A 24910-nucleotide genomic window follows, 5' to 3' on the forward strand; every position below is an offset into this window, starting at 1 on the left:
CATTTTTGTGAACACTAGTTTAACACAAATCATTAGGGTTAGCTAAAGTTCATTTTAGGTTAATCTTAAATACAAAGAATTATAAACACAAGGCATAGTGGGACTTTGGTTCACCAAGAAAGAATCAAAAGGTTAGGGTAGGTTGAGTCATTTTTACTGTATTGTTTCAGTACTGGAGATTTGCATTCATTATCCCGCATTTTCAGTAGTTTCTGTAGAAAACATTCTTTATTTTATCCATTTAAGCAGGAATGCAATCACTACTAACAAGCCCATAAAGATACATATCATATTTATAAAATTAAAACAATAGTGTTTAAATATTCAGTGATTTCATATCATCTGTCCTAGAGTCAAGACCTTTAACATATATGAAGGAATTTGAAAAATGACAAAAATAAATTTTAATTACAGTAAGCCAACTTGCTTGCTTGTTACTTTACTTCATTTGTCCAACTATACTAGCTCAAATTAATTTAACTTTTTTTATTCGAGATATTAAAGTGCAAAAGGTACTTATTTTATAGTCTGAGCATCTCTACCCATGAATTAAAAATGCAATCAGTATAACAAGAAATACTACAACAACCCCACAAATTAGAATAGAGCCATACAGCTCAAATGAATATATTAAATTCTTTACTTCACAAGACAGAATGAATGTAACTGTCAAGTTCAAAGCTTAGCACCCAAATTGGTGTAAAAGGGCTGTCAATCAATATTCTCTGGACATCTCTACATAAATTATGAAACCCAGCCACTCTGCAATATTTGATATATCATTAATGACAAACTTCTGATTTTCACAAGCATTTAAAAATAGACAAATTCAAATGAAATCGATAAACTGCTCTGATTTTCATTGTAACTCAAAAATGAAAGGAAATAGCATTTACGAACAATTAAGGTTAAATATTTTTCCAAATTCAGTGAAAAGTTTAGCATTTCTTACTAAAAGATCCAGAATATTCAAAATGACTGACTGAAACAGCATCTTCAATTTCATCCTTAGTATCAGCAGCACAATTTTCAGAATGTTATTTGAGACTTGCCACCACATCTTTGTTGCACTTTTTACATCATGCATGTAATTCTTTCTTAACATTGCCAGCACTAAAGAGTTTCTTCAAAATATTTCCAGATGAGATCCTTGTTGCAATCAGGAGACACTGTCCATTTTCACACTAAATATCTAGTACTATAACCTTGTATAATAAAATTGTAAAAATTAAACATTTTTCTGCAAAAATTTATATAAAAAGCAACTTATTCCTAGCTATGCCCTGATCTTGCAAGCACTTATGTATGTGAGTACTCCTATTGACTACAGTGGAGCTACTCTTGCGTAAAGTTACTGACATGCATAAATGTTTGTGAGCGGAGGCCTTTAGGGCCTGGTCCAAAAGCCGATTGAAGTCAATGGGAGTCTTTGATGTGGTCGGCCCGTGTGTGTGTGTTATAAACTGATGGATCCCGTTGCTTTCATGGATGAGTATTCAGCCAGTATTAACTTAAGTTTTAGATTTATTTGTTTTTATGGCTTCTCACATGGGAAGCTCATCCAGTCCTGGATTTGCAGATGCAGTTACATGTCTTGCAAGTGTAGTCTTACTGACAGACCTTAACACATGCTCTCTTCTTCTGCAAAGACCTTACACACTACTCCTCAAAAGTGGACATGGCCTCATATTACAGACCTCTCCATATGGATCTGTCCAGAGCAACTTGTTAACCAGGTTTTAATGTCTATGTTGCATACTTTGAGGCATAGGTGCTGACTCTGTCGATGCTCTGGGGCTGGAGCACCCAAGGGAAAAAATTGGTGGGTGCTCTGCACCCACCGGCAGCTCTCCACCCTGCCTCCCCAGCTCACCTCTGCTTCCACTCTGTCTCTGCCTCCTCCCCTGAGTGTGCCGCCGCGTCCTGCTTCTCCTCCCTCCCAGCACTTGCGCTGCGAAACAGGTGTTTAACGTGGCAAGCACTGGGAGGAGGAGGAGGAACACTGCACACTTGGGGAAGAGGCGGGGGCAGGGATTTGTGGAGGGGTTGAATAGGGTCGGGGGGGGGGGAGTCGGGGCGGGCCTGAAGGTGGGGCGGGGGGCAGGGGGACATGAGAACCCACCGGCGCCAACGAAAGTTGGTGCCTTTGCTTTGAGGTTGGCCTTCAGTTGTCTTTGTATCTGAGGATTGATTGACCTTTAGAGTGGGTTACCATGCTCAGTTGGCTATAGAACACTGCTTTTGGTATATGGGAAAGTCTCCATGCAGACCAAACGTCCTGACCCAGCAAAGCTGAGCACTGATGAGTGTATTCTTGATGCCAGGGGTTTGGCACCTCTCAAGGATTTAAGTGCCGGGGATCCTGTTCTGCTTCTTGATGTTGCAGATGGATCTTAAGCAGCAAAGGTGCCTTTAATTTACAAATTAAAGTAACCAATATAAATTTTAAAAAGCTTCTTTAATTTTTTTAAAAAATGATTGATTTTATTCACCCTGATATTTACAGGTAATTTGATATTGGGTAGAATAAAAGGCTATAATATTATATTTTAATCAATTCCAAATTGTTTAAAATATATGGTAAAACATTACTGAAAAATAAATATAAATAATTGGAAAATACTTTTTAAAATTGTCAATAATCAGATTCATGTAATGTTTGTGTTAAAGAAATTTATATAAGTTCCATAATATGTTATCTTTAACAACTTTGAGAGAACTTGACAGAAATATTAGGATTGTGTATTTGGTAAATGAGTTTAGAGGTCTACTACCTTTTTTTCCTACTCTCACTTGAGGATATAATTAAAGGCGTTTCTAAAGCATTGTTACAATAAGTGAATTGTTTGTAAATTGCAGGCTTCAAGATGGAGGAGGTGCCAGGGGATCAGATGGAAAGCCCAGACACTAGAGAGGAAGCTGGGCCCGGCCCCACTCCGCCAGAGGAAGCTGGGCCCGGCCCCGCTCCGCCAGAGGAAGCTGGGCCCGGCCCCGCTCCGCCAGAGGAAGCTGGGCCCGGCCCCGCTCCGCCAGAGGAAGCTGGGCCCGGCCCCGCTCCGCCAGAGGAAGCTGGGCCCGGCCCCGCTCCGCCAGAGGAAGCTGGGCCCGGCCCCGCTCCGCCAGAGGAAGCTGGGCCCGGCCCCGCTCCGCCAGAGGAAGCTGGGCCCGGCCCCGCTCCGCCAGAGGAAGCTGCGCCCGACCCCGCTCCGCCAGAGAAAGCTGGGCCTGGCCCTGTTCGACAAGTGGCATCTCTCCGTCCTCCCCTAGAGTCGTTTAGCCCTTCTCTGGGTAACCGCAGGATGTCTAAATTTCGTCGGAGTACTAGTGGAGTTCAATCCCTACAAGAAACTTTAAAAGAAAAACAGGTTTAGTATCAACTATTACAACTATAACAATGTAGTTTTCTCTCTCAATGTTCTGTTTCTTTTCTCAATTTATTATATCAATTTTTGTTAGGAATATCTGCCTATTAGAATGTGGCTGACTTTTTCTTGAAATAGTTTTTTGTAATATTTTCTTTTTTAATTTTAAAGTAATGAATAAAAAAGTGCAAAAAACATTCACAAATAACATATACAGATATATAGTTGCAGTCAAGCTATATTTGACTTTGGTCCTGCAAATATTTATGCATGTGTTTAACTTTATGTACTGTTAGTAATCCCACTGAAGTTACTGGTAAGTGATCTTTCTTTTTTTGTATTGGGACAACAATAATTGAAGTAGTGAATTATGGAAGGAGTGTACTAGTCAAAATATAACACACATATAGTAAAATATTCCGGGAGGTAGTTGTGGAGTATACTGTCCATTTAAGGGACGCTCTGTAGCTTACAGCCAAGACAGCCGGGCTGCAGCGAAGGTATATCCTCCATCACTCTTGGGGCTGGGCAAAATAAACAGGAAAAGGAAGGGAGATGGAATCAGAAGCCACACTGAATTATAGGTTGCAGTCCCCCTCAGCACTAGGGCACTATGATGGGGGCCCTAGAGATTTTGGTTTTCTGATTGTAAGTTGGTTGCTCTGACTTTATGTTCTGAGGACTTAAGAACTTCGTTAAACTCCTCCTTCTTTGGCCTGATACCTAAAGAAAAAGGAGAAATCCTGCCTGCTTCCTAGAATAATAAGAGAGAACTGGGGACTCTACTTCTGGGGTTGGCTTGGAGGCTTTCTTAAAAGGGGATGTGATTATTTTTGTTGTTGTTATTAGTTTGGTTTTGGCCTTCACCGTCTTGGATCTTCTACATGTAGCCTAGATGACAGGATCTCTTGGGAGCCCCCTTCCTCTTAGAAGGGTCATGAATGGGAATCTCCAATTATTCCTGCAACAACAACAAACAGAGCAACAGAAACCGCTAGTTCCAGGAAGCACAGGTGGCTGCCCAGCAGCACCTAAAGGAAGCACAGGTAGCAGAGAGGAAACACCAATTTCAGGAAGCATGGCTGGTGGCTCAATAGGAGATGCAGATAGCCACCCAGAAATAACAACAGGATATGGTACATGCCAATCAGGAGTGGAACCACCAGTTTCAGTCAGACATGGCTAGACTGCTCACCCCCCGGTCTGCAGAAACTAGCTGTAGCATACATCTGAGCCTCACCCTGACCAAGCTGAGAGATGGTGATGGTAACCTAGAAGCCTATTTGACCATTGTTGAATGGGTTGATACCCCAGAGGTTCTGCGAGAGAAATACCTAAGTCGTACAGCTGTCCCCGTACATCACCAGGAGGCACAGGTAGCCTACTGCATGCTGAGTGAGGATTAAGCAGGGTCTTATACTGCACTAAAGATGGCTATAATGGATTGGTTCAACCTTTCCCCAGAGGTATGTCAGTGGAGATACTGGGGCTGAGGCATTTTCCACAAAAGCATTCCCATGTTTTGTGGCCCAATGATTCTAGTATCTGGCCTCTTGGTGGCTGGTTCCAGAGACCCAAGTCTGTGGGGGAATTAATGAACCAATATTTGAACATCCTCCCAGATGTGGTGCAAGCCTGGGTCCAGTGCTTCCAGCTGCCATCTGTAGCAGTGTCTGTGGAAATCACTGAGATGTTCCTGGAGGCCACAGCATCTAGGAAGGAAAGTCCAGTCTCATGATGGCCTGCCTCGCTAGGAATGGTGGCAGGAGACAACACAGCTAGTGCCCAGCGACATCTGCCACCACAGCCCCAACCAGGACCGTAATTTTATTAAGTTCACAATCTTTACTGCTCCGTCTAACACTTAGGAAAGTTCTTCTGGCCATGTTTGTTTTGTTCTTTGACCTTGCTTACAAAATCCTTCACCTTGCCAATCATGGAGGCAGTCCCGTCTGTGCCAAACACTAAGACAGTTTTTCCAGTGTAATTCTCCCTCCTCAAGGTAGGCCACTGACACTCTGAAGATTTCCTCCCACATCGTGTGATGTGGCAGTTGTCTACAAAATAAAAAAAATTCTTTTATATAATTTCCATCAATACCTGACATTAGCCAAGAGTTGAGTATGACTTCTGATATCTGTTGATTCATCAAGATGCAGTGCAGATTTTCTGCTTGATTTGATTTTTTTTATCAGACCACAGTCTCAATGTCAGCTAATGTCATCAATGCAGTGACTTATCATATTATCTGAAAGGGAAACTTTTGCAATTTCATTGACTGCATTTTCACCTAACATTGTTCTCACCATTTCTTTGCATGCTGGTGAAATTAATGTTTCTGCGACTCTATGCAACTTTTTCATCTTTGCTACAAACTCAGCGACCAAGTAGCTTGGTTTCAGTGGTTTATCAGAAACTATTACACAATGTTTCATCAGATGCACTTGTTTTTCATTTTGATCCTTCAAATGCTCAAAAAAATATTTGCCTTTGTTGGCAGGGGACAGATGTTTGCTAGTAAGGTGTCGATTTTACTTACTTGGCACCACAGCATGGTTTGAGAGTTTCTCCCCACACATAAGACATAGTCAAAAAGAGTAAGATGGTTCACCTATAAATGAAAATCCAAATTGCAAATAACTCTCACAATAGCACTGGTTCACCACTTTGACTTTCTTATGTTCATGTCAGCTTCATCACTGAAAGTAGATGTGGAGGTGCCAGAATCTCTTTTCCTCAAATATTTGTCCATTTTTGAGTCTTCAATTCAAAATTCACTATTGTAACTTAATGGTTGATAAGAAAACACAGCTACCACATAATACCATGTGAACAGCAAGGTCATTTGAGCGTAGTGTGTGTAATGTCTGTCTCACATGTACACTGAAGAGGAACAGCACAAAACGCAATTTGGTTATGACACTAATTAAAATAAAAAAAACTCTTCTCCACACAAGTGACTTTTCCAAAATTCTGTGGCACACATGTTCATGCTTGATAGCACACCGATGTGCCGTGGCACACCAATTGGGAAACACCGCTTTAAGGGACAGTCTGGCTCTTACAGACAAATCAGCCTGGGTGCATTCAAGGAGCATCCTGCCTCCTCTTGGAGCTGGGCTATATAAAAAGGAAAAGGAAGCTGAGTAAGGGAGGGGGGACAAGAAGCAATGGTGGTAGCTACAGGTTGTGGGCTCACTCAGGCACCAGGACACTAGCTTGACCTAGACATTCAGAGACTTGTTTTTTGACTGAGGACTGGTTTACAGAATAGGATAATGTGCTTTACAGGAGTGTGATTTCTAAACCACACTAACGTGTTGTGCATTAATTGGTCTGATTAGATCCTGAATAGATCCTGCTAGTACCCTTTAATTTAGTACTGTTTGAAACAATAGTATGTTAAAGTGCAGTAGGGAACCTTGAGTGCACACCAGCAGGGTCTACAAGAACTAATAAATAGGGAACACGTTAGTGAGCTTTAGAAATCACACCCCCCGTACAGCGCATTAACTCACTGTGTAGATAAGTCCTAAGTTTGGTTGTTCTGAGGTAAGGGCCTTAGGAATTTGGTTAAGCTGCTCCTTCACTGACATGGTGCCTAAAGAAAAGGGAGAAAGCCAGCCTGCCTCTTGCAACAATAAGAAAACTAGGAACTCTGCAAGCTGGGGTTGGTTTGGAGGCCTTCTTAAAGGGGACATGATTTTTTTTTTTTGTTGGTTTGGTTTTGCTCTTTCCCTTCTTGGATCCTGTATACAGATATTCTGTGTTTGCTTATCCTTGACATTCCCTCAGAGTTGACTTGTATATTTCAATGGTTATTTTTATTTTGTTCTCCAAGTAGTGTCACTGTAGGTACTCCACTTCAGGTGCGCATGGATCCCCGTGTGCCTTTGATTGGAGATTTTCTGTGGTTCCCATTTGGGCCCATGCATACACTTTACACATCCTCAGGCCCTGAACCAAGGATATATAGAGCTGCATGGGTGAACTACCCTTAATTCCTTCTCAAATGCCTTTGGCCTGAGTTGGGAAGTCGAGCGTATCCGCTTCATTTAGATATAGACAGTTAGCTAAACATAGTTTTCTTAGTTGTTTTCTTAGCTCAATTTAGTTATAGTATTTACTTTGCGGGTTTGTTTGTTTCCCTGCCTGAAGAATTCTGGACTTTGATGCTTCTGGGTTATGCTGGGATCCCCAGGTTTTAAGCACTGTCTTTCCTACTGGAAAGCTATCCTGGTCAGTGGTGGACACCCATATACCAACCAAGTGTAAGATTTCCTCCTTCAAGAGAAGATCTTGTAAAAACTGGGACCATAACATTTAAATCTGTTAATGGTGAAACAAACCATAAGTCCAGTCTCCAACTCAGGTTCTGAGAACCCCACTGTGGACTGGCCTCTGAGCACACTTAGTGCCCTATGTGTGGGTCCTGGTCACCGAAAGCCTTCAGCTTCAGGTACCCCATCTGTCTCTGGGTCTCAGTCACCAAAAACATTGAGGGATACAGTGGAACCAAGAGTAAGACTGTGGGTAATGACAAGAGGAGCAGGAGTGGTTGGTCTCTTATTAAGAAGTCTTGGTCACCGACTCAAAAGAATGTTCTGGAGACCTCAGGTCCTAGTAGGAGTGCTACTGAGTGCTAGTCTAGGTGGTTCTGGTACTGTGAGACTGTCGAAGGCTTCCTATAAGAGTCACTCTTCCACTAAATTGAATTCAGTACCAAAGACTTTGCTGGCATCAGGTGGTCATGTCCATTCTGGTAGACATTTCACTTCGAAGAAGTCTGAACTATCCGACTTTTCTATACCTTTGATACCAACGCTGGTATCCCATACTGCTACATCAGTACCACCTGAGTCTGACTTCGGATGTACTCATTCAAAACATTCAGTGTCCACAGCACTGACATTTTTTGGACAGATCTGTGATTTGGTACTGATGCTGGCCTCCACAGGATACTCGTGGAGGAATTCTGCACCACTGTGCAACTGCAGAATTAATATCCCCCACAGATTTTACTCTTTCCCCACAGGTAAATTGAATCACATGCCCCTCCTGGGCTGTGGTCCAGGGATATGGCATCTGGTTCAGGCGTCAGGCGCAGCTGGGGGAGATGCATCCAGGGAGGGGCAAGGCTGGGAACAACCTGGCTGGTGGCTCCCACCATGTGGTGGGCTCCAACAGATAGTTGCACTGAGCTGTGGGAGGGATGAGGACAGCACATCCCCTTCCACTGCACAGGCTGCTCCCAGGGCCAGGTCAGACCCACTTCCAGGAACCTCCCCCGACTGCAGGAAGCTCTGCACCTCCCTATCCCCACATCCTGCCCCCATTGCTCCCCAGCAGTAGACGGAGGGGTCACTGTTTGGGGAGTTGCCCCCTCTGTCTGCCCAAACCCCGTGAATCTGGACCCCACTCCAAATCCCCCCTGATGAGCCCAATCCTCTGCATCCAGACCCCTCACACACCCAGACTCCCTTGCTGAGCCTCAACCCTCTGCACCTAGAACACCCCACTGAGCCCTCTGTATCTGGACCCCCATCCCACTGAGCCCCACACCACCAAGGCCTACTCCCCCAGCACCTGGAGCCCTCTGCTGAGCCCCCTGCACTCAGACCCCTGTGAGCCCAATGCTCCCCCACACCCAGACCGCTCCCTGCCAAGATCCAACCATCTTCTCCTTCACCCTCTGCAGAGTCCCATTCCCCCTGCACCCAGAATCCCCCAATGAGCCCCTGTGCATCCAGATCCCACCCGCCCCTAGACCCACCACTGAACCACCCGCAAGGGCTGACAAGGAGGTAACAGCTCACATAAACATTTCCTTGTCATCCATTACCAGGTTGTTACGCCTTCACCAGCTTTCATGGCAGATGAATTTAGACAATTTCTGGAGCTGTTGAAGTACATCACAGATATGCTTCAAATTCCTTTAGAGAAGCTCCAGGACTCTCCTCATAAGCCCCTGGACGTTTTACATACTTCAGCATCTGCACATGTGGCTTTTCCTGTGAATGAGGCTTTATTAGAGCCTACTACGACCATCTTTGTCATGGATTCAGTTAATGAGCATAGTAGACAATACCATATGAAGTCTACCCCTTACAACAAAAACCAGAAGTGACTGTTTCTTTGGCTGCAAGAGTTACTTGGGGTCTAAATTAGGTGTTACCACTTAAGAAAGAGATCTTGGAGTCATTGTGGATAGTTCTCTGAAAACATCCACTCAGTGTACAGCAGCAGTCAGAAAAGCGAACAGAATGTTGGGAATCATTAAGAAAGGGATAGATAATAAAGCAGAAAATATCATATTGCTGCTATATAAATCCATGGTATGCCCTATCTTGAATACTGCATGCAGATGTGGTCGCCCCAGCTCAAAAATGATATATTGGAATTGGAAAAGGTTCAGAAAAGGGCAACAAAAATGATTAGGGATATGGAGGAGAGATTAATAAGACTGGGAGTTTTCAACTTGGAAAAGAGATGACTAAGGGGGGATATGATAGAGGTATATAAAATTATGACTGGTGTGGAGAAAGTAAATAAGGAAGTTTATTTACACAAGAACTCGGGGTCACCAAATAAGATTAATAGGCAGCAGGTTTAAAATAAAAGGAAGTATTTCTTCACACAACGCACAGTCAACCTGTGGAACTCTTTGCCAGGAGATGTTGTGAAGGCCAAAACTATAACAGGGTTCAAAAAAGAGCTATGTAAATTCATGGAGAATAGGTCCATTAATGGCTATTAGCCAGGATGGGCGGGGATTGTGTCCCTAGCCTCTGTTTACCAGAAGCTAGGAATGAGCGACAGGGAATTGATCACTTGATGATTACCTGTTGATTCCCTCTGGGGCACCTGGCATTGGCCACTGTTGGAAGACAGGATACTGGGCTCGATGGACCTTTTAGGCCATTCTTATGTTCTTATTAAAACAGCTTTCTTGGTGGCCATCACTTCGGCTCGGATGGTTTGAGGCCTGCTGACTTTAATGATGGATTCCCCCCTTTACAGTCTTTTGAAAGGACAAAGTCTTGTTACATCCACATCCTAAATTTCAACCTAAAGTGTCTTCTGAATTGCATATTAATCAGATTATTCATCTCTCAGCTGTTTTCCTGAAATCATATCAGACTAGGCAGGAAGCTGCATTCCATACCTTAAATGTCAGAAGGGTATTATCCTTCTATATGGACAGAACCAAACCATTCTGAAAGTCTCCCAGGTTGTTTTTTTTCATTTGCAGACAGATGCAAAGGATCCACAGTCTCCTCCCAAAGAGTCTTAAGGTGGATTTCTGGGTGTATTGTCTCATGTTATGAATCTGCAAACATTCAGCCCCCTAGAGTGTTAGCCACAAGGTCTCAGTCTACTTCTATGACATTATTCAAGGATGTTCCAGTTGCTAAAATTTGCAGAGCTGCAACCTGGACTACAGTACATACTTTCTCCAATCACTATGCTTTGGGTAATGTCTCTAGATCAGATGCTGCAGCTGGCAGTGCAGTTCTGTATTCAGTATTAGACTCTGCATCTAAGCTCCTTCCATCCTGGGGGATACTGCTCAGAAGTCACCTGAAGTGGAGCACACATAGGGACCCTATTGGAAAAAGGAGTAGAGGTTACTCACTTTGTGCATTAACTTGAATTCTTCAAGATTTGTATTCCTGTGGGTTCTCCACCATCTGCCCTCTTTCCTGGGATTCCTCTATGGGACTTTGTGGTAGAGAAGGGGTATTTGCCTGCATAGCATTCAGTATCCTTGGTACAGGACTTGAGGATATGTAGAACATACCTGTGGGCCAAACAGGTACTGCTACTGAAAATCCCTGCTCAAAGGCACATGGGGGCACACATACACCTGAAGTGGAGCACCCAGAGGGACACACATCTTGGAGAACTCCAATCAAGGGCGGCAGAACCTGCCCCAAAATATGGGGGGGAAGGCAAAGCCAGGGTCCCCCACACCTCCTCTTCTGCCAAGGCCTCGCCCCTGACCAAACCAGAAGCCGGAGTGGGCCAGGAGCCCTGGACCCTCCACCTGCCTGGGGTGGATGGGTCGCGAGCAACCCCTGTCTTTTCCCCTCCCCACAGGCCTCCCACCCAGGGCAGGAGGGTCTGTGGCTCCCCACAGCTACCTGCAAGGCTCTTACCATGGCTGGGCTGCAGCCCCCAAGCTGGAGCTGGGTCCAGGTAAGAGCCACATGTGGCGCGTGGGCAGCTGTGGGAGCCGCGGACCCTCCTGCCCTGGGAAGGATGTCCGAGGGACATGGGCCGGGGGCTGCTCTCAACCCCCTCAACCTGGGCAGGTGGAGGGTCCGCGGCATGGCGACTCACAGCTGTCCAGGCTCCCTGGTCCAGCTCCAGCTGCTGGCCTGTCCAGGGTCGGGGGGAGGCCTCAGGGAAGAAGAGGGGTGGGCCCCTGCCAAAAAGTGCGTGGGCCAAGCCTGTCCACTTTCAAAAAGTGGGAGAGCCATGGCCCTCTGCCCACCCCCCCCCTATTCTAGCACCACTGACTCGAGTTGCTGCACAAGCTGAGTAACGTCCCCTTCTTTTAACCTATGAAAATATAGTTTATTTTTAAGGAGTAATTAGGGGAGTTTCACATAAACAGCAAACTATAATATTAGTTTCATGTTATGGGTCAGGTTAACAAATAATTTTGCAAACACTGCAGTTTTTAGTTTTTTTAAACTTTTTTTTTTATGTTTTAGGCACGATATAGAGATGCAAGAGAAGGTCGAAAAATGAAAATAGGTGCTTCATATAGATACATATTTGAAGTCCTAGGGGACAAACTTGGTTTAGATGCAACAACTGTGGAAGATATGATCTTGGATGGCCCTTCAGTAAGTCTGATTTAAACATTTTGTTTGTTTGTTATTGTAGTTATATGTTGTTACCTAATTTATAAGTAACTTTTTTTTCTTCGAGTGCTTGCTCATGTTGATTCCATTCTAGGTATGCACACACCCGTGTGTGCAGCTGTCTGAGATTTTTACCTTAGTGGTACCTGTAGGGCCAGCTGTGGCACCCTCTGGAGTGCTGTGCTCATGCCAAGGTATGTCAGTTACTGCAGGCCCTAGGCCCTCTCAGTTCCTTCTTACCTCCCATGGTGGTCAGTTGACGTTCCTTTCTTGCTTAGCAAGAACTAGTAGTTTCTACCATTCTGAACTTCGTGCCTTAAGGCTGTTGTATATAGTTCACCAGATCCCCTCGGCGCTACTCTCCGGCATGGGATTGATGCTCCCCTTACTATTACCGGCACCGCTCACTATCTCAACGGTCATCCTCTAGGCATCAGTCCCAATCACTGGCACAGTGGGAACATTCCCCATCCCAGTACTGGTCTCCCCAGCACTGGTCGCATTGGTACCGCTCTCCACGCTACAGTTACCAGTCAGTTATGCCTAGGCAACAGTCACTGGTAGCCATGACCAGGAAACAAAAACAGGCATTGATGGCTCCTCCCGGGTCACCAGAAGGTGGTTCCTCCGGTATGGAGGGCCAGTTTAGCCCATCGCCAACACTTACTGGTGTGATTGGGCGCTGGAGCCTGCTCCCTCATCTGCGGCACCGCAATGGCAACACGTCCAGTGGCCAGTGCAGTGGCCTTATAGAAGCACGTGAGGTGTACCAGTTGTGACAATGCCTCCTTCGCAGCACTCCTTGGTCACCATGATGGAGCATTGGGCAGTGACCCCACCAGCACTGGGCCCAGTACCGGAAGCCTGTTCTGAGGTCGGAGTGGAGGAACCTGTGCTGGCTGCAAAACCTCTTTCTCCAATGGTGGTCGAAACCCTAGCACCCCCAATGGTGGTCCAGTTTTCCTTGTCATCCCCAGACGAGGTGATCACGGGACCTTCCAGAGCTAACTGGCCGGATGACTTTATGGAACATCAAACCCTTCTCTGGTGTGTGGCCGAGAAGTTGGGGCTTGAGGTACAGAAGATGGCAGAGCAGGAGGACATCCTCTTCGTCCTCTCGGCCTTTACGCCCGCCTTGGTCACCCTGCCTGTACATGAGGAGGTCCTCAAGATAGCCACGACCTTTTGGCAGACCCCTCCTTCATCCCACCCACCTTGAAATGGGCTGAGAAAAAGTACTTTGTGCCAGCCAAAGGTTTTGAATACCTTTATACCCACCTGCCCCCGGGCTTGCTGGTTGATTCTGTGGCCAATGAAAAAGACAAGCAGGTTCTTACCTCCTCAACTCCGAAAAACAAAGAGGCTAAGAAACTCAATTTATTTGGGAGAAAAATTTATTCAGTCGCTAGCCTGCAATTTTGGGTGGTGAACCAACAGGCCCTGGGGGCCAGTACAATTTTAATCTCTGGGACAGTCTCAACAAGTTCCAGGAATCCGTCCCTTGAGTTTGGCCCAAGAGTTTGGCACTCTGGTGGAGGAGGGTACTGCGGTGGTGAGATGTTCCCTGCAGACGGCATGGGACATACAGACTCAATGGCAAGGGTGGTCGCAACAGTGGTGATCATGTGATCCAGCTCCTGGCTCCAGGCAGCGGGCCTCTCCCAGGAGATGCAGGCCTCAGTCCAGGACCTCCCTTTTGATGGAGTTGGTCTGTTCTCGGATCAGACAGATGCCAGGCTGCACGGTTGAAGGACAGTAGGGCTACCCTTCGCTCATTGGGCATGCACACACTGCAATCAGCCAGAAAACCCTTTCGGCCTCACCGCCGCCACCAAGAACCTTATAACCTTGTCAGGGATCTGCAAGAAGAGGGGATACCAGTTTTGATCATTGTCACCCTTCTTCCTCCCGATTTCCAGCCCATCCTGGGGCCACCAAACACCCAGGGGGCCAGAAGCAATCATTTTGAGGGTGTGCCTGAGAGCAATGCTGTAGCAAGGTGGTGTGGCTCCCCGCCACTCCGGAGAGGGTCGAGTCCCTCCAGACACCAGAGTGGGCGGACCCAGGAAGCTCTGAGCCCACCCCTCAGAGGGACAGGAGGCGACCTGGAAGTAGAAAGGCACGACCCGGAAGTATAAAGGTGGGCCCTCAGAGCTCACTCGAGGACCAGCCGCAGCCAGCTTAGCCTGTGACTGGGAAAACCCCGCAGCCCCAGGTCCATGGCAAGACTGGCCTGACCTGCCCTGCGCCCGCTATCCAGGGGAGTTACCGGACCTGCCCTGCGCCCGCTATCCAGGGGAGTTACCGGACCTGCCCTGCGCCCGCTATCCAGGGGAGTTACCGGACCTGCCCTGCGCCCGCTATCCAGGGGAGTTACCGGACCTGCCCTGCGCCCGCTATCCAGGGGAGTTACCGGACCTGCTGCCTGCCCATTACCCCGAGGAACCCATGGTGCTGGACCCCCCAGAGAACACCGCCGTGACCCAGGTACCAGAAGGAGGGGAGTTAGGAAGCAGCCCGCAGACAGCCGACCCTAGTCTGGCTATAATTCTGCCAGAACCCATGTCAGTGTGTTGTGGTCAGGATCCTCACTGACCCAGCAGTGGGTCATTCGCCGCTGCTAGGGTCCTGGGCTGGGACGCAGTGGAGTGGGTGGGCCTGCCTCCCCCCTGCCACCCAACTTGTGGGTGGCAGTCTCCCCCTCTTCCAGGTCCTTGGAGGCCTGGGCTAATTCACACATGCTGAGTTGCTCAGCCCTGCCTGAGGGCCTGAGCTATTGACTCTTCGTTGCCCCGCCCTGACCCAGGGCCTGGACTTGTTACCACTGAACTATTTGCTCAGCCCCTGCTTGAGGGCCTGAGCTACTGACTATTTGTTTCCCCTCCTTGACTCAGGGCCTGGTCCTACAGTGCTCATTCCAGTTACCACAAGGGCTGTTGAGGGAGACTCTAGTGGCCGGAAAAATTCCCCAAAGTCAACTGTGTGTAGCAAGCCAGTGTGGCTCTCCGCCGCCCCGCAGAGGGTTGAGCCCCGGCCTAGCCCCTTTACAGATGCCCTAGTCAGTCGACTGGATCCTACCCATCTTTTCCTCAACTGCCTCTCCCTCTTCTGCTCGGCCTGGTCACGGGTTATGTTGGACTGCTGGGTCCTGGATATAGTAGCTTGGGCTATATCCTGCAGTTCTTTACCACCCCTTCTTCCTGCCCTCCCCCCCATTTTCCCTTCCCTCTTCAGGGACCCTTCTCATGAGCAGCTCCTTGTTCAGGAAATAGAGAAGCTCCTGGGCTTGGGAGCTGTGGAGGAGGTTCCTCAGGACATGGAAGGAGGAGGATTCTACTCCCGCTGCTTCCTAATCCCAAATGCCAGAGGAGGCCTCAGACCCATCCAGGACCTGCATGGCTTCAACAAGTCTCTCAAGAAGTTGACATTCCGCATGGTCTCCCTGGCCTGCATCATTCCTTCCCTGGATCTGGGAGACTGGCATGCCGATCTCGACTTAAAGGATGTTTACTTTCATGTCTCCATATTCCCGGGCCATAGGCGCTTCCTGCGTTTCATAGTGGCTGGGTGTCACTTCCAGTTCACAGTGCTACCCTTTGGCCTGTACTTGGCTGCCAAGTTGTTCACAAAATATGTGGCGCCGGTAGCAGCTTACCTGAGATGTTGGGGGGTCCAGATCTTCCCGTATCTCAACGATTGGTTCATCAAGGGCAGCTCTCCGGAGCAGGTGTAACACAGCCTCAGTCTGGTGTGGTCCATCTGCAATGATCTAGGTCTGTTAATAAACATAGAAAAGTCCATGTTAATGCCAGTCTAACACATAGAGTTTATCGGAATGGTTCTTGACTCCACCTGAGTCATGTCCTTCCTTCCAGAAGCGTGCTTCCACGCCATGTCAGACTTGATTGCCCACATAAAGAGCCATCCACACACCACAGCCCACACGTGCCTGTGACTAATGGGCCACATGGCTGCCTGCATGTACGTGGTCAACCATGCCCGAGTTCATCTATGGCCACTGCAGGCGTGGCTGGCCTCAGTCTCTATCCCCAGCAGAGTGGTCATGGACCCTGGACCAAGTGGTCATGGTGCTGAGCCACATCCTCTTGTCCTTGGATTTGTGTCTGAATCCAAAATCGGTGCTGCAGGGAGCTCCCTTCGTGACCCTGTCTCCGTTGCTTACCCTGATCTCAGATGCAATCTGACCCTTCATATCAATGTCAGGGAGCTCAGAGTGGTTCTCCTGGCCTGCCAGGCATTCTTGCCCCACCTGAAGGGCAGTGTGGTGTAGGTTTTGATGGACAATACAGCTCCTATGTATTATATCAACAGGTAGGGCGGCACCAGGTCTTCGGCCCTGTGTTGGGAGGCACTCAGCCTCTTAGACTTTTGTGTGTGGCATGCCATTCATCTGGTGGCTGCCCACTTGCCTACAACCAGGAACTTCCTGGTGGTTCACCTCAGCAAGACCTTGTAGTCTTGACACGAATGGTCCCTTCATCCGGAGGTGGTCAGCCTAATCTTCGGCAGGTGGGGGACTCTCCACGTGGACCTGTTTGTGTCCAGGCAGAAAAGAAAGTGTCACATGTTCTGTTCTCTGTGGGACAGGGACAAGGGCTCCCTGTTGGACGCCTTCCTGATTCCATGGTCAGGAGCACTGATGTATGCCTTCCCACTGGTAACGTTGATCCGCAAGGTACTGTGGAAGGTGAAGCAAGACAGAAGGTGAAGCAAGGTTATCCTCATAGCCCCAGTGTAGCCTTGTCAACACTGGTTTGGCATGCTGCTGGGTCTCTTGGCAGCCACCCTGTTGCAGCTACCTCTTCAGCCAGATCTGCTGTTCCAGAACCATGGCAATCTGCTGCACCCGAACCTGGCATCACTGCACTTGACTGCTTGTGTGTCTGAGTATGGACAAATGGGAGTGCTCTGCTGGTGTCTAACAGGTCCTGATGGGCAGCAGAAAACTGTCCACCAGGGCTACATATATGGCAAAGTGGAAGCGGTTCATGTGTTGGGCCTTTGACCAACACATTCATGTGGAAGAAGCCCCGCTGCAAGGACACCCTGGACTATTTACTGCACCTTAGGCACCAGGGTCTATCGCTATCTTTGATCAAGGTACACCTGGTGGCCATTTCGGCGTTCTACCCTCCATTTCAAGGCTGGTCGGTCTTTGCCCATCCCATGATGGCGTGCTTCCTGAAAGGTTTGGAGTGCCTTTACCTGCATATCCGAGACCTGGTCCCCCTTTGGGAACTGAATCTTGTGCTATCGAGGCTCATGGGTCCCCCCTTCGAACCCTTGGCTTCCTGCTCCCTCTGGCTTCTCTCCTGGAAGGTCTACTTCTTGGTCGCCATAACTTTGGACTGTAGGGTATCCGAGATCAGGGCACTCATGTCACTGACTGTCACTGACAGGATGAAAGATTGCCCAGTGTCAGCACAGAGAATCTTGTCTTGGATCATGGCCTGCATCCTCTACTGCTATGAGCTGGCAAAGGTGCTCCCTCTGGCGATCATAATGGCTCATGCGACTAGGGCGCAGGCGTCAGCAGCAGCTTTCCTGGTACAGGTGCCAATCCAAGAGATCTGTTGGGCCACAATTTGGTCGTCCGTCCACACATTCACGTTGCAGTACACGCTGACCCAGCAGGCTCAAGACAATGCTGGCTTTGGCAGAGCAGTGCTGCAATCTGCAATACTGTGAACTCCGAGCCCACCTCCGTTGATTCTGCTTGTGAGTCACCTAGAATGGAATCGACATGAGCAAGCGCTCGAAGAAAAAATGGTTACCTACCTTTTGTAAATATTGTTCTTCGAGATGTGTTGCTCATGTCCGTTCCGTTGCTTGCCCTCCTGCCCTTCCGTCAATGTTGTCGGCAAGAAGAAACAGAGGGCATAGGGCCAGCGGCGCCTGATATACAGCGGTATGAGCGTGGCTCTGCAGAGGACACCACAGCCAGCCCTATGGGTACTGCTAAGGCAAAAATCTCTGATGGCCGCACATGTGGGTGCATGCACACCTAGAATGGAATGGACATGAGCAACACATCTCAAAGAACAACGATTAGGAAAGGTAGGTAACCATTTTTTCTCCGTCTTGTCTACTATTTGTGTGTATTATTGAATAGTTGCTGTGGTGATTAGTGCTTTGCAAGTCATTCAATAAGTGAAATAAATTAGTTCTTGAAGATGATACTATGGCATAATTCCTGTGAAAATACCAGCAATTGAAGTTTAGGGACTAAAAAAAAAAAAAATCTATTAGGTTACCTAGTTCATCTCCCTGCCAGTGTTGGATAAAGTATTTATCATATCACCAAAACTTTGAACAGATCTCCAATTAAACGCTATATGTTCTTTTAAGACAAATAAAAATGTAGTAATTTGACAGCATTTGATTTACAGTAACTTACTTTTTGATTTAACAGTTACAGGCATTTGATAATTTTTTTGCCAAAGATGGAAGTAGAACTTTGAAATTCTTATATCAAGAAGGAGAAGCACCAGGAGTAGGTACATGCTATTAATTTTTAACAATATTGTTATAGGTGGGGCTTATTGCACTGCCTGTTGTTCAGGTAGTCCATTATAAATCCCTATTTGCAGTTTATAACTTTGCCCAACTTGAACATTTCAGCACAAATGTTTAATATTGTGTATCTGCCTCAGCCTGAATTGTTTTGGAAACGATCAGTCAAAAACAGTTCAATTGTTTTTGACAATGAGGATTGTGATATATTTGCAGAGGATTGAAGTTTGTATTTAGTTACTAATAGCTTCATAAATTGTTCATGAACATTATTAGTTTTCGCCATAGGAAAAAAAAACTATTTAATGATGTAATTTCACAGTTCCTTTTAACAAATTATGTTCATACACAAGCGCTATTAAGGAAACTATCTGGGTTGTGCCTGACATGCACAAAAGGGAAAAAAATAAATAAAATACTGAGTTGCAACTATTGTATTTCACTGTAATAGTTTTAAACATTTTATGATATACATACATTTTAAAATAGTAATGTGCTTAAATTTATTTTCAGAATGTGGTCGAACAATTCCAGGAGTTGTAAAAGGAACTAAAATTATGAGATTATATTTAGACACTGCACCAGACAAATTCAAAGGACTCTGTTTATTTTTTGTTCGTTATAGGAATGACATCCCTCTAAATGCAAAAAGTATACATGAGGTATTCTCATTTTTTCCTGTTGCTTATATTAGTTTTACTCAAAATAAAAATTAAAAAGTTAAGAAATTGTTAATGTTTTGCAAAGGTTCATGTTATTGCCACATTATAATTTTAGTCTTTCATATAAATTTTCCTGAGTGCTAAACTGAAGCACATACCTGTTTTACCATCCTGTTGTTGGGGGGCATTGCACAGTTACAGTGCTCCAAATGAAGCTTCAAAGTGGCATTGTGCCTCAGGAATGTACTATGTCTTTCAGAGTTCAGGTGAGAACAGCAAATGAAACATCGTAAAGGGGGGCAGCATTGTTCTTCCCCCTGTGCTGACCATCTCTTTGCCCCCTCTGCTTTTCTTGAAGAGGTTTAAGCTATTAGCCATGTTAGTGGGATCACTGAAATCTCTGAACTTAAAGGCTCAACAGTTTGTATAGCCCATTGCATGCTTTACACAATTATGAAGGTACCAAACACAATCTTGCCCTTAGTAATTCATGTAGAATGCATGTTTCTGTTTTACAGTGATTTTAGTGATATATGGCCCTGATTTTCATTTACATTAAGGCCCATTTATGGCCTGGCTCTGGCTCTATTAAGGAGCCTTACTATAAATGAAAATCAGGCCTATACTTTATCTATCTATACAAATCTGTTGTGATTTCAAATTCTTAGGACAGGAAATCTGTCATTGCTCTGTTGTAGTGTACTACTATACACACTATGGAGTTACATGAGTAATAAATAGTAATAATTTTGTTCATAAAGTGATAATATTTATACTGTTAGTAAGTTTAGATTCCCAGATATCAAAAGGAATAATGCACCGGTGATGTATAAAATACATAATCTTAACATGGTTAGTAGTCTCAGTTTTGGACCCAACTGTTTTTGGGGGGAATTCCATATTTTGAGTTCATGAGGGGAAAAGGAAATTTATGGGAAGTTCTTCTAAAAATTGGTAGCTTGAAACTGCTTCAAAAATTACAATGATAAAAGTAGACGTAGTTCAGACAGATTAGTGTCAGGGTACAGATGAGATGTTCAAAGCTAGTCAATGGCACTAAGTAAATGTAATTTATTATTCTCAGACACGGTGTCTTAAATGATATATCTTCAACACATATTGTAGCATTTCCCTAATCTTCTGAATGACAGAGAAATTGCATGAATATAATCTACAACCTTTAAATTAAGTGTTTTCAGATATGTTGAATCACTAGATAATGGCTTCTTGACTACCCTATTTTGTTGGAGAGAAAGTTCAGTAACATTAGTAGTATTCTCATTGTGTTTTTATTTTATAAATATTCTCAACTTTTCTTAACTAAAGTTCTGCAAGTAGTTTCCCTATGGGTGCTCCAGTCTAGGTGTGCTAGCGTGCCCTGCACCTTTGATTGGAGATTTCTTATAGCAGTGTCCACTTGGCCTGCACATGCATGCCAGTCAACTTTATGCCTCATGCCATTGTTATACAGCACAGTGTGGGGGAACTGCACTCAGTTCTTTCTCAACTGCTTCAGCCTGAGACGGAGCTCTGGCAATTGTTCCTGTTGAGATGTCCTCAACTTTGTTCTCATTTATTATTTTATTAGTTGTAGTTCTTAGTATTAGTGTAATTAATAAGCAGCAGTAGCTTTAGCTGCCTAGTTAAAAATAAATAAAATTCTCATATATAATTTAGATAGATATTAGTAGATAAGGTAGTTCTTGCCTACTGGGAGGTTATTCCTGGTTCTCCTGGTTTCAAATGCTGTCTGTCGTGCCAGGAGGCAATCCCAGTAAACAACAGGAACTCCTGCTGTGTCTGTTGCCTTGGGGAATTGCACATTGTACAGAAGTATAACTTCTGTCTTGTGCTGAAATCCAGAGCCAGAAAAAAACAGGTAGGTAAAACTTTGGTTGCTGCTGATGGACAGCTCTTTACACCCAGATTCTGACCCCAGCTAAGGGACCATGCCATATGCCACTCTCCAAGCATATCTACAGCCTCCACTATATCTGAGCTGCACTCCTCTAGGGCATATAAGAGGAAGCTGCAAGGCCCCTGTCATAAGTCCTCCAAGGACCATGTTCTGGGATCACCAGGTGGAAAATGTACCTCTAAAAAGCTGAGGTTGTCGGTGTCTTCAGCCACTTCAGCACCATCCACTCTCCAGTTAGGTGCCTGTAGTGTGGCAACTGCCCCACTCTTGGAGAACAGGGATTGAAAGCAGCCAAGCTAGGCTGATTGGGGAAGCAGCCACAGCTGTGGCCAGCTCAATCTGGGCCCAGCCAGCCCTTATAAGAGGGCTGGGGGCCAGGAGCTGGAGCAGTCTCACTCTAGGCCTGGAGTGGGAAGAGCTAGCTGCCTGAGAGCAAGGTATCCGAAGTGGAGCAGTGCTGGGGAAGGGCAAAGGGAGCTGGGGAGCTCCAGGCTGGTGAACTCCCAGGCTGCAGGTCTTGGTGAAGGCCTACAAAAGGTACTGGGGCTGTAAAGAGGCAGCCCAGGGATAGGCAAAGGCAGCATCTCAACAGGAACCCCTTGCCAATGATGAGTGGCCATTACATACTGCAGTCTGCCCCAGTGAAAGGGGGCTAGATGATGACTGGCAGTAGCCACTGAGGCAAGGTGGGGATAGAGGATTGGGGGTTCCCCTGGGACGGGAGACCCAGAGTGTGGGAGTATAGCAGGGGAAGAACCCTGAGGTAAAGGGCACTGGGGTCTGGGAGGGACCCAGGGCCTGAGGCAAGACACCGGCCAGCAGAGGGCGGTCTGAGTGCTGAAAGAGCTAATTCCTAAGACAACCAGCAGGAGGCACTGCACCGGTGAGTGGTCGCTCTGCTACAGTACCCAAGAAGCTGCTGGTTTCTCAGGTACCCAGGGCATTGCTAGACTGAAAGATGGCAAAGCCATGGGCCTGGAGAGATCATCGGTATCGTTAGCAGACCAAGACGGCAAAAAAAGTGCATCCTTTGCTTCCTCAGTACCAGAGAAGCCTGCTTGGGCTCCGACTGCACTTTCCTTGGCTCATCTGAGACCCACAGTACTGTCAGTGGCCTCAGCCACCAACACCTCTGTGCAGACCACCGACTCTGTACTCACAGCATGCTTTGCATTGCAGGCATTCTGTTTCCCCTGGGACCTGGCTGTATCAGAGACTTCCGATTCCTTGCTGCTCAGCTCCGACGTGCTTTCCATATCAAAGACATTGAGAACACCTGAAATGTGCCTGAAATTGATGGTTTCACCTGAAATTTCTCCAGGTGCTCCACTATTCCAGAGAGTTTGTGGAAAAGGAAAGTCTGATTCATAAGCTGCTTAATATCCTTCATTCATTCTCATCTGCCTGCATAGTTAGCTTTGCTGGTCAATGATGCCCTTCTGGACACAGTGAATATCATCTGGCATGCTCCATCTACTATGCCTGCTACATGAAGAAAGCAGATAAGTAGTATTATGTTCCTGCAAAAGACTCAGAATTTTTATTTTCTCATCCTCCCCAAATTCCTTGGTAGTCAACACAGTTAACGAACATGGAATGCAACACCACACCAAAACCACACCCCATGAAAAAGACCATAAGCATCTAGACCTACTTGGGAGGAAATCTTATTCGTCAACCTCCTTATAATTTAGAATTGCCAATTACCAGGCACTAATGGCAAAATACAATAATGTAAATTACATCAAACTGAACTGTTTTGTTGACCACCTACGGGCAGAACATAGAGAGCAATTCCAGACAGTCATTGTGGAGGGACAGCTACTTGCCGGAACATCTCTACAAGCCTCCCTTGATGCCGCTGATACTGCTGCCTGTTTGATTGCTATATTGGTAGTAATGAGAAGGGCTTCCTGGCTCCAGCTCTCCAGGTTTCCAAAAGAAGTCCAGAATATGGTGGAGGATCTCCCTTTTGATAGGTCTAAATTGTTTGTGGACAGCACAGTTGAAACATTGTGAATGTGAAATGACTCTAGAGCTACCTGGCATTTGCTTGGTATCAAAACACCTGCCTACAAGAGGAAGCTCAGCAAGTCCCATATGGCTCAGAGATCCCATATTGCTTAATTCCTGAGCTTCCAGATGCCATATGAACCGCATCAAAAGAGACAGATTCCAGAGAAGGAAACCATCCACCTCTCTTTCCACTTTCAAGCAGCAATTTTGACAGGCTAGTTGAGGGCCTGAATTACCATCCTTCTCCTTACCAGCTGCACCAATTCACCTGTCTTCTTCTGTTTGATAACCATCTTTACTGCTTTAGGTGGGCTGGGGAGTTAATCACTACAGAGAAGTGGGTTTTGGAGATTTCCACAGGGAATACCATCTACTTTACTATGCTTCCACCAACAAACCCCCTATCTCATCGCTCTTTAGGGACTGCTCTCACAAGAGCTTGCTTCGTCAAGAAATAGATTCTCTCCTATGCTTGGGGGCTATAGAACCAATTCTCATGCAACACAGATGAAAGAAAAGGAGGACTTGTGGCACCTTAGAGACTAACCAATTTATTAGAGCATAAGCTTTCGTGAGCTACAGCTCACTTCCTCAGATGCATATCGTGGAAACTGCAGCAGGCTTTATATATACACAGAGAATATGAAACAATACCTATTCCCACCCCACTGTCCTGCTGGTAATAGCTTATCTAAAGTGATTTCCAGCACAAATCCAGGTTTTCTCACCCTCCACCCCCCCACACAAATTCACTCTCCTGCTGGTGATAGCCCATCCAAAGTGACAACTCTTTACACAATGTGCATGACAATCAAGCTGGGCTATTTCTGCATAAATCCAGGTTCTCACATCCCCCCACCCCCATACACACAGAAACTCACTCTCCTGCTGGTAATAGCTCATCCAAACTGACCACTCTTCAAGTTAAAATCCAAGTTAAACCAGAACATCTGGGGGGGGGGTAGGAAAAAACAAGAGGAAACAGGCTACCTTGCATAATGACTTAGCCACTCCAAGTCTCTATTTAAGCCTAAATTAATAGTATCCAATTTGCAAATGAATTCCAATTCAGCAGTTTCTCGCTGGAGTCTGGATTTGAAGTTTTTTTGTTTTAAGATAGCGACCTTCATGTCTGTGATTGCGTGACCAGAGAGATTGAAGTGTTCTCCGACTGGTTTATGAATGTTACAATTCTTGACATCTGATTTGTGTCCATTTATTCTTTTACGTAGAGACTGTCCAGTTTGACCAATGTACATGGCAGAGGGGCATTGCTGGCACATGATGGCATATATCACATTGGTGGATGTGCAGGTGAACGAGCCTCTGATAGTGTGGCTGATGTTAACCTGGATTTGTGCTGGAAATCACTTTAGATAAGCTATTACCAGCAGGACAGTGGGGTGGGAATAGGTATTGTTTCATATTCTCTGTGTATATATAAAGCCTGCTGCAGTTTCCACGATATGCATCTGAGGAAGTGAGCTGTAGCTCACGAAAGCTTATGCTCTAATAAATTGGTTAGTCTCTAAGGTGCCACAAGTC

General features: G+C 46.0%; 1 protein-coding gene across 1 annotated transcript in view; it reads left to right on the forward strand.

Moving 5' to 3' along the window:
* Positions 1–24910, forward strand: part of DNAH8 (dynein axonemal heavy chain 8) — a 589186-nt gene that overhangs the window by 19470 nt on the left and 544806 nt on the right. The window contains exons 2-5 of the mRNA XM_084624647.1: positions 2860–3365; positions 12083–12217; positions 18669–18753; positions 19283–19431. Coding sequence (XP_084480773.1) covers positions 2868–3365; positions 12083–12217; positions 18669–18753; positions 19283–19431 — 867 coding nt within the window. The 5' untranslated portion in view covers positions 2860–2867. The remainder of the gene's footprint in view (positions 1–2859; positions 3366–12082; positions 12218–18668; positions 18754–19282; positions 19432–24910) is intronic.

The sequence above is a fragment of the Lepidochelys olivacea genome, assembly GCF_965140295.1.
Source record: "Lepidochelys olivacea isolate rLepOli2 genome assembly, chromosome: 3".
Lineage (NCBI taxonomy): Eukaryota > Metazoa > Chordata > Testudines > Cheloniidae > Lepidochelys > Lepidochelys olivacea.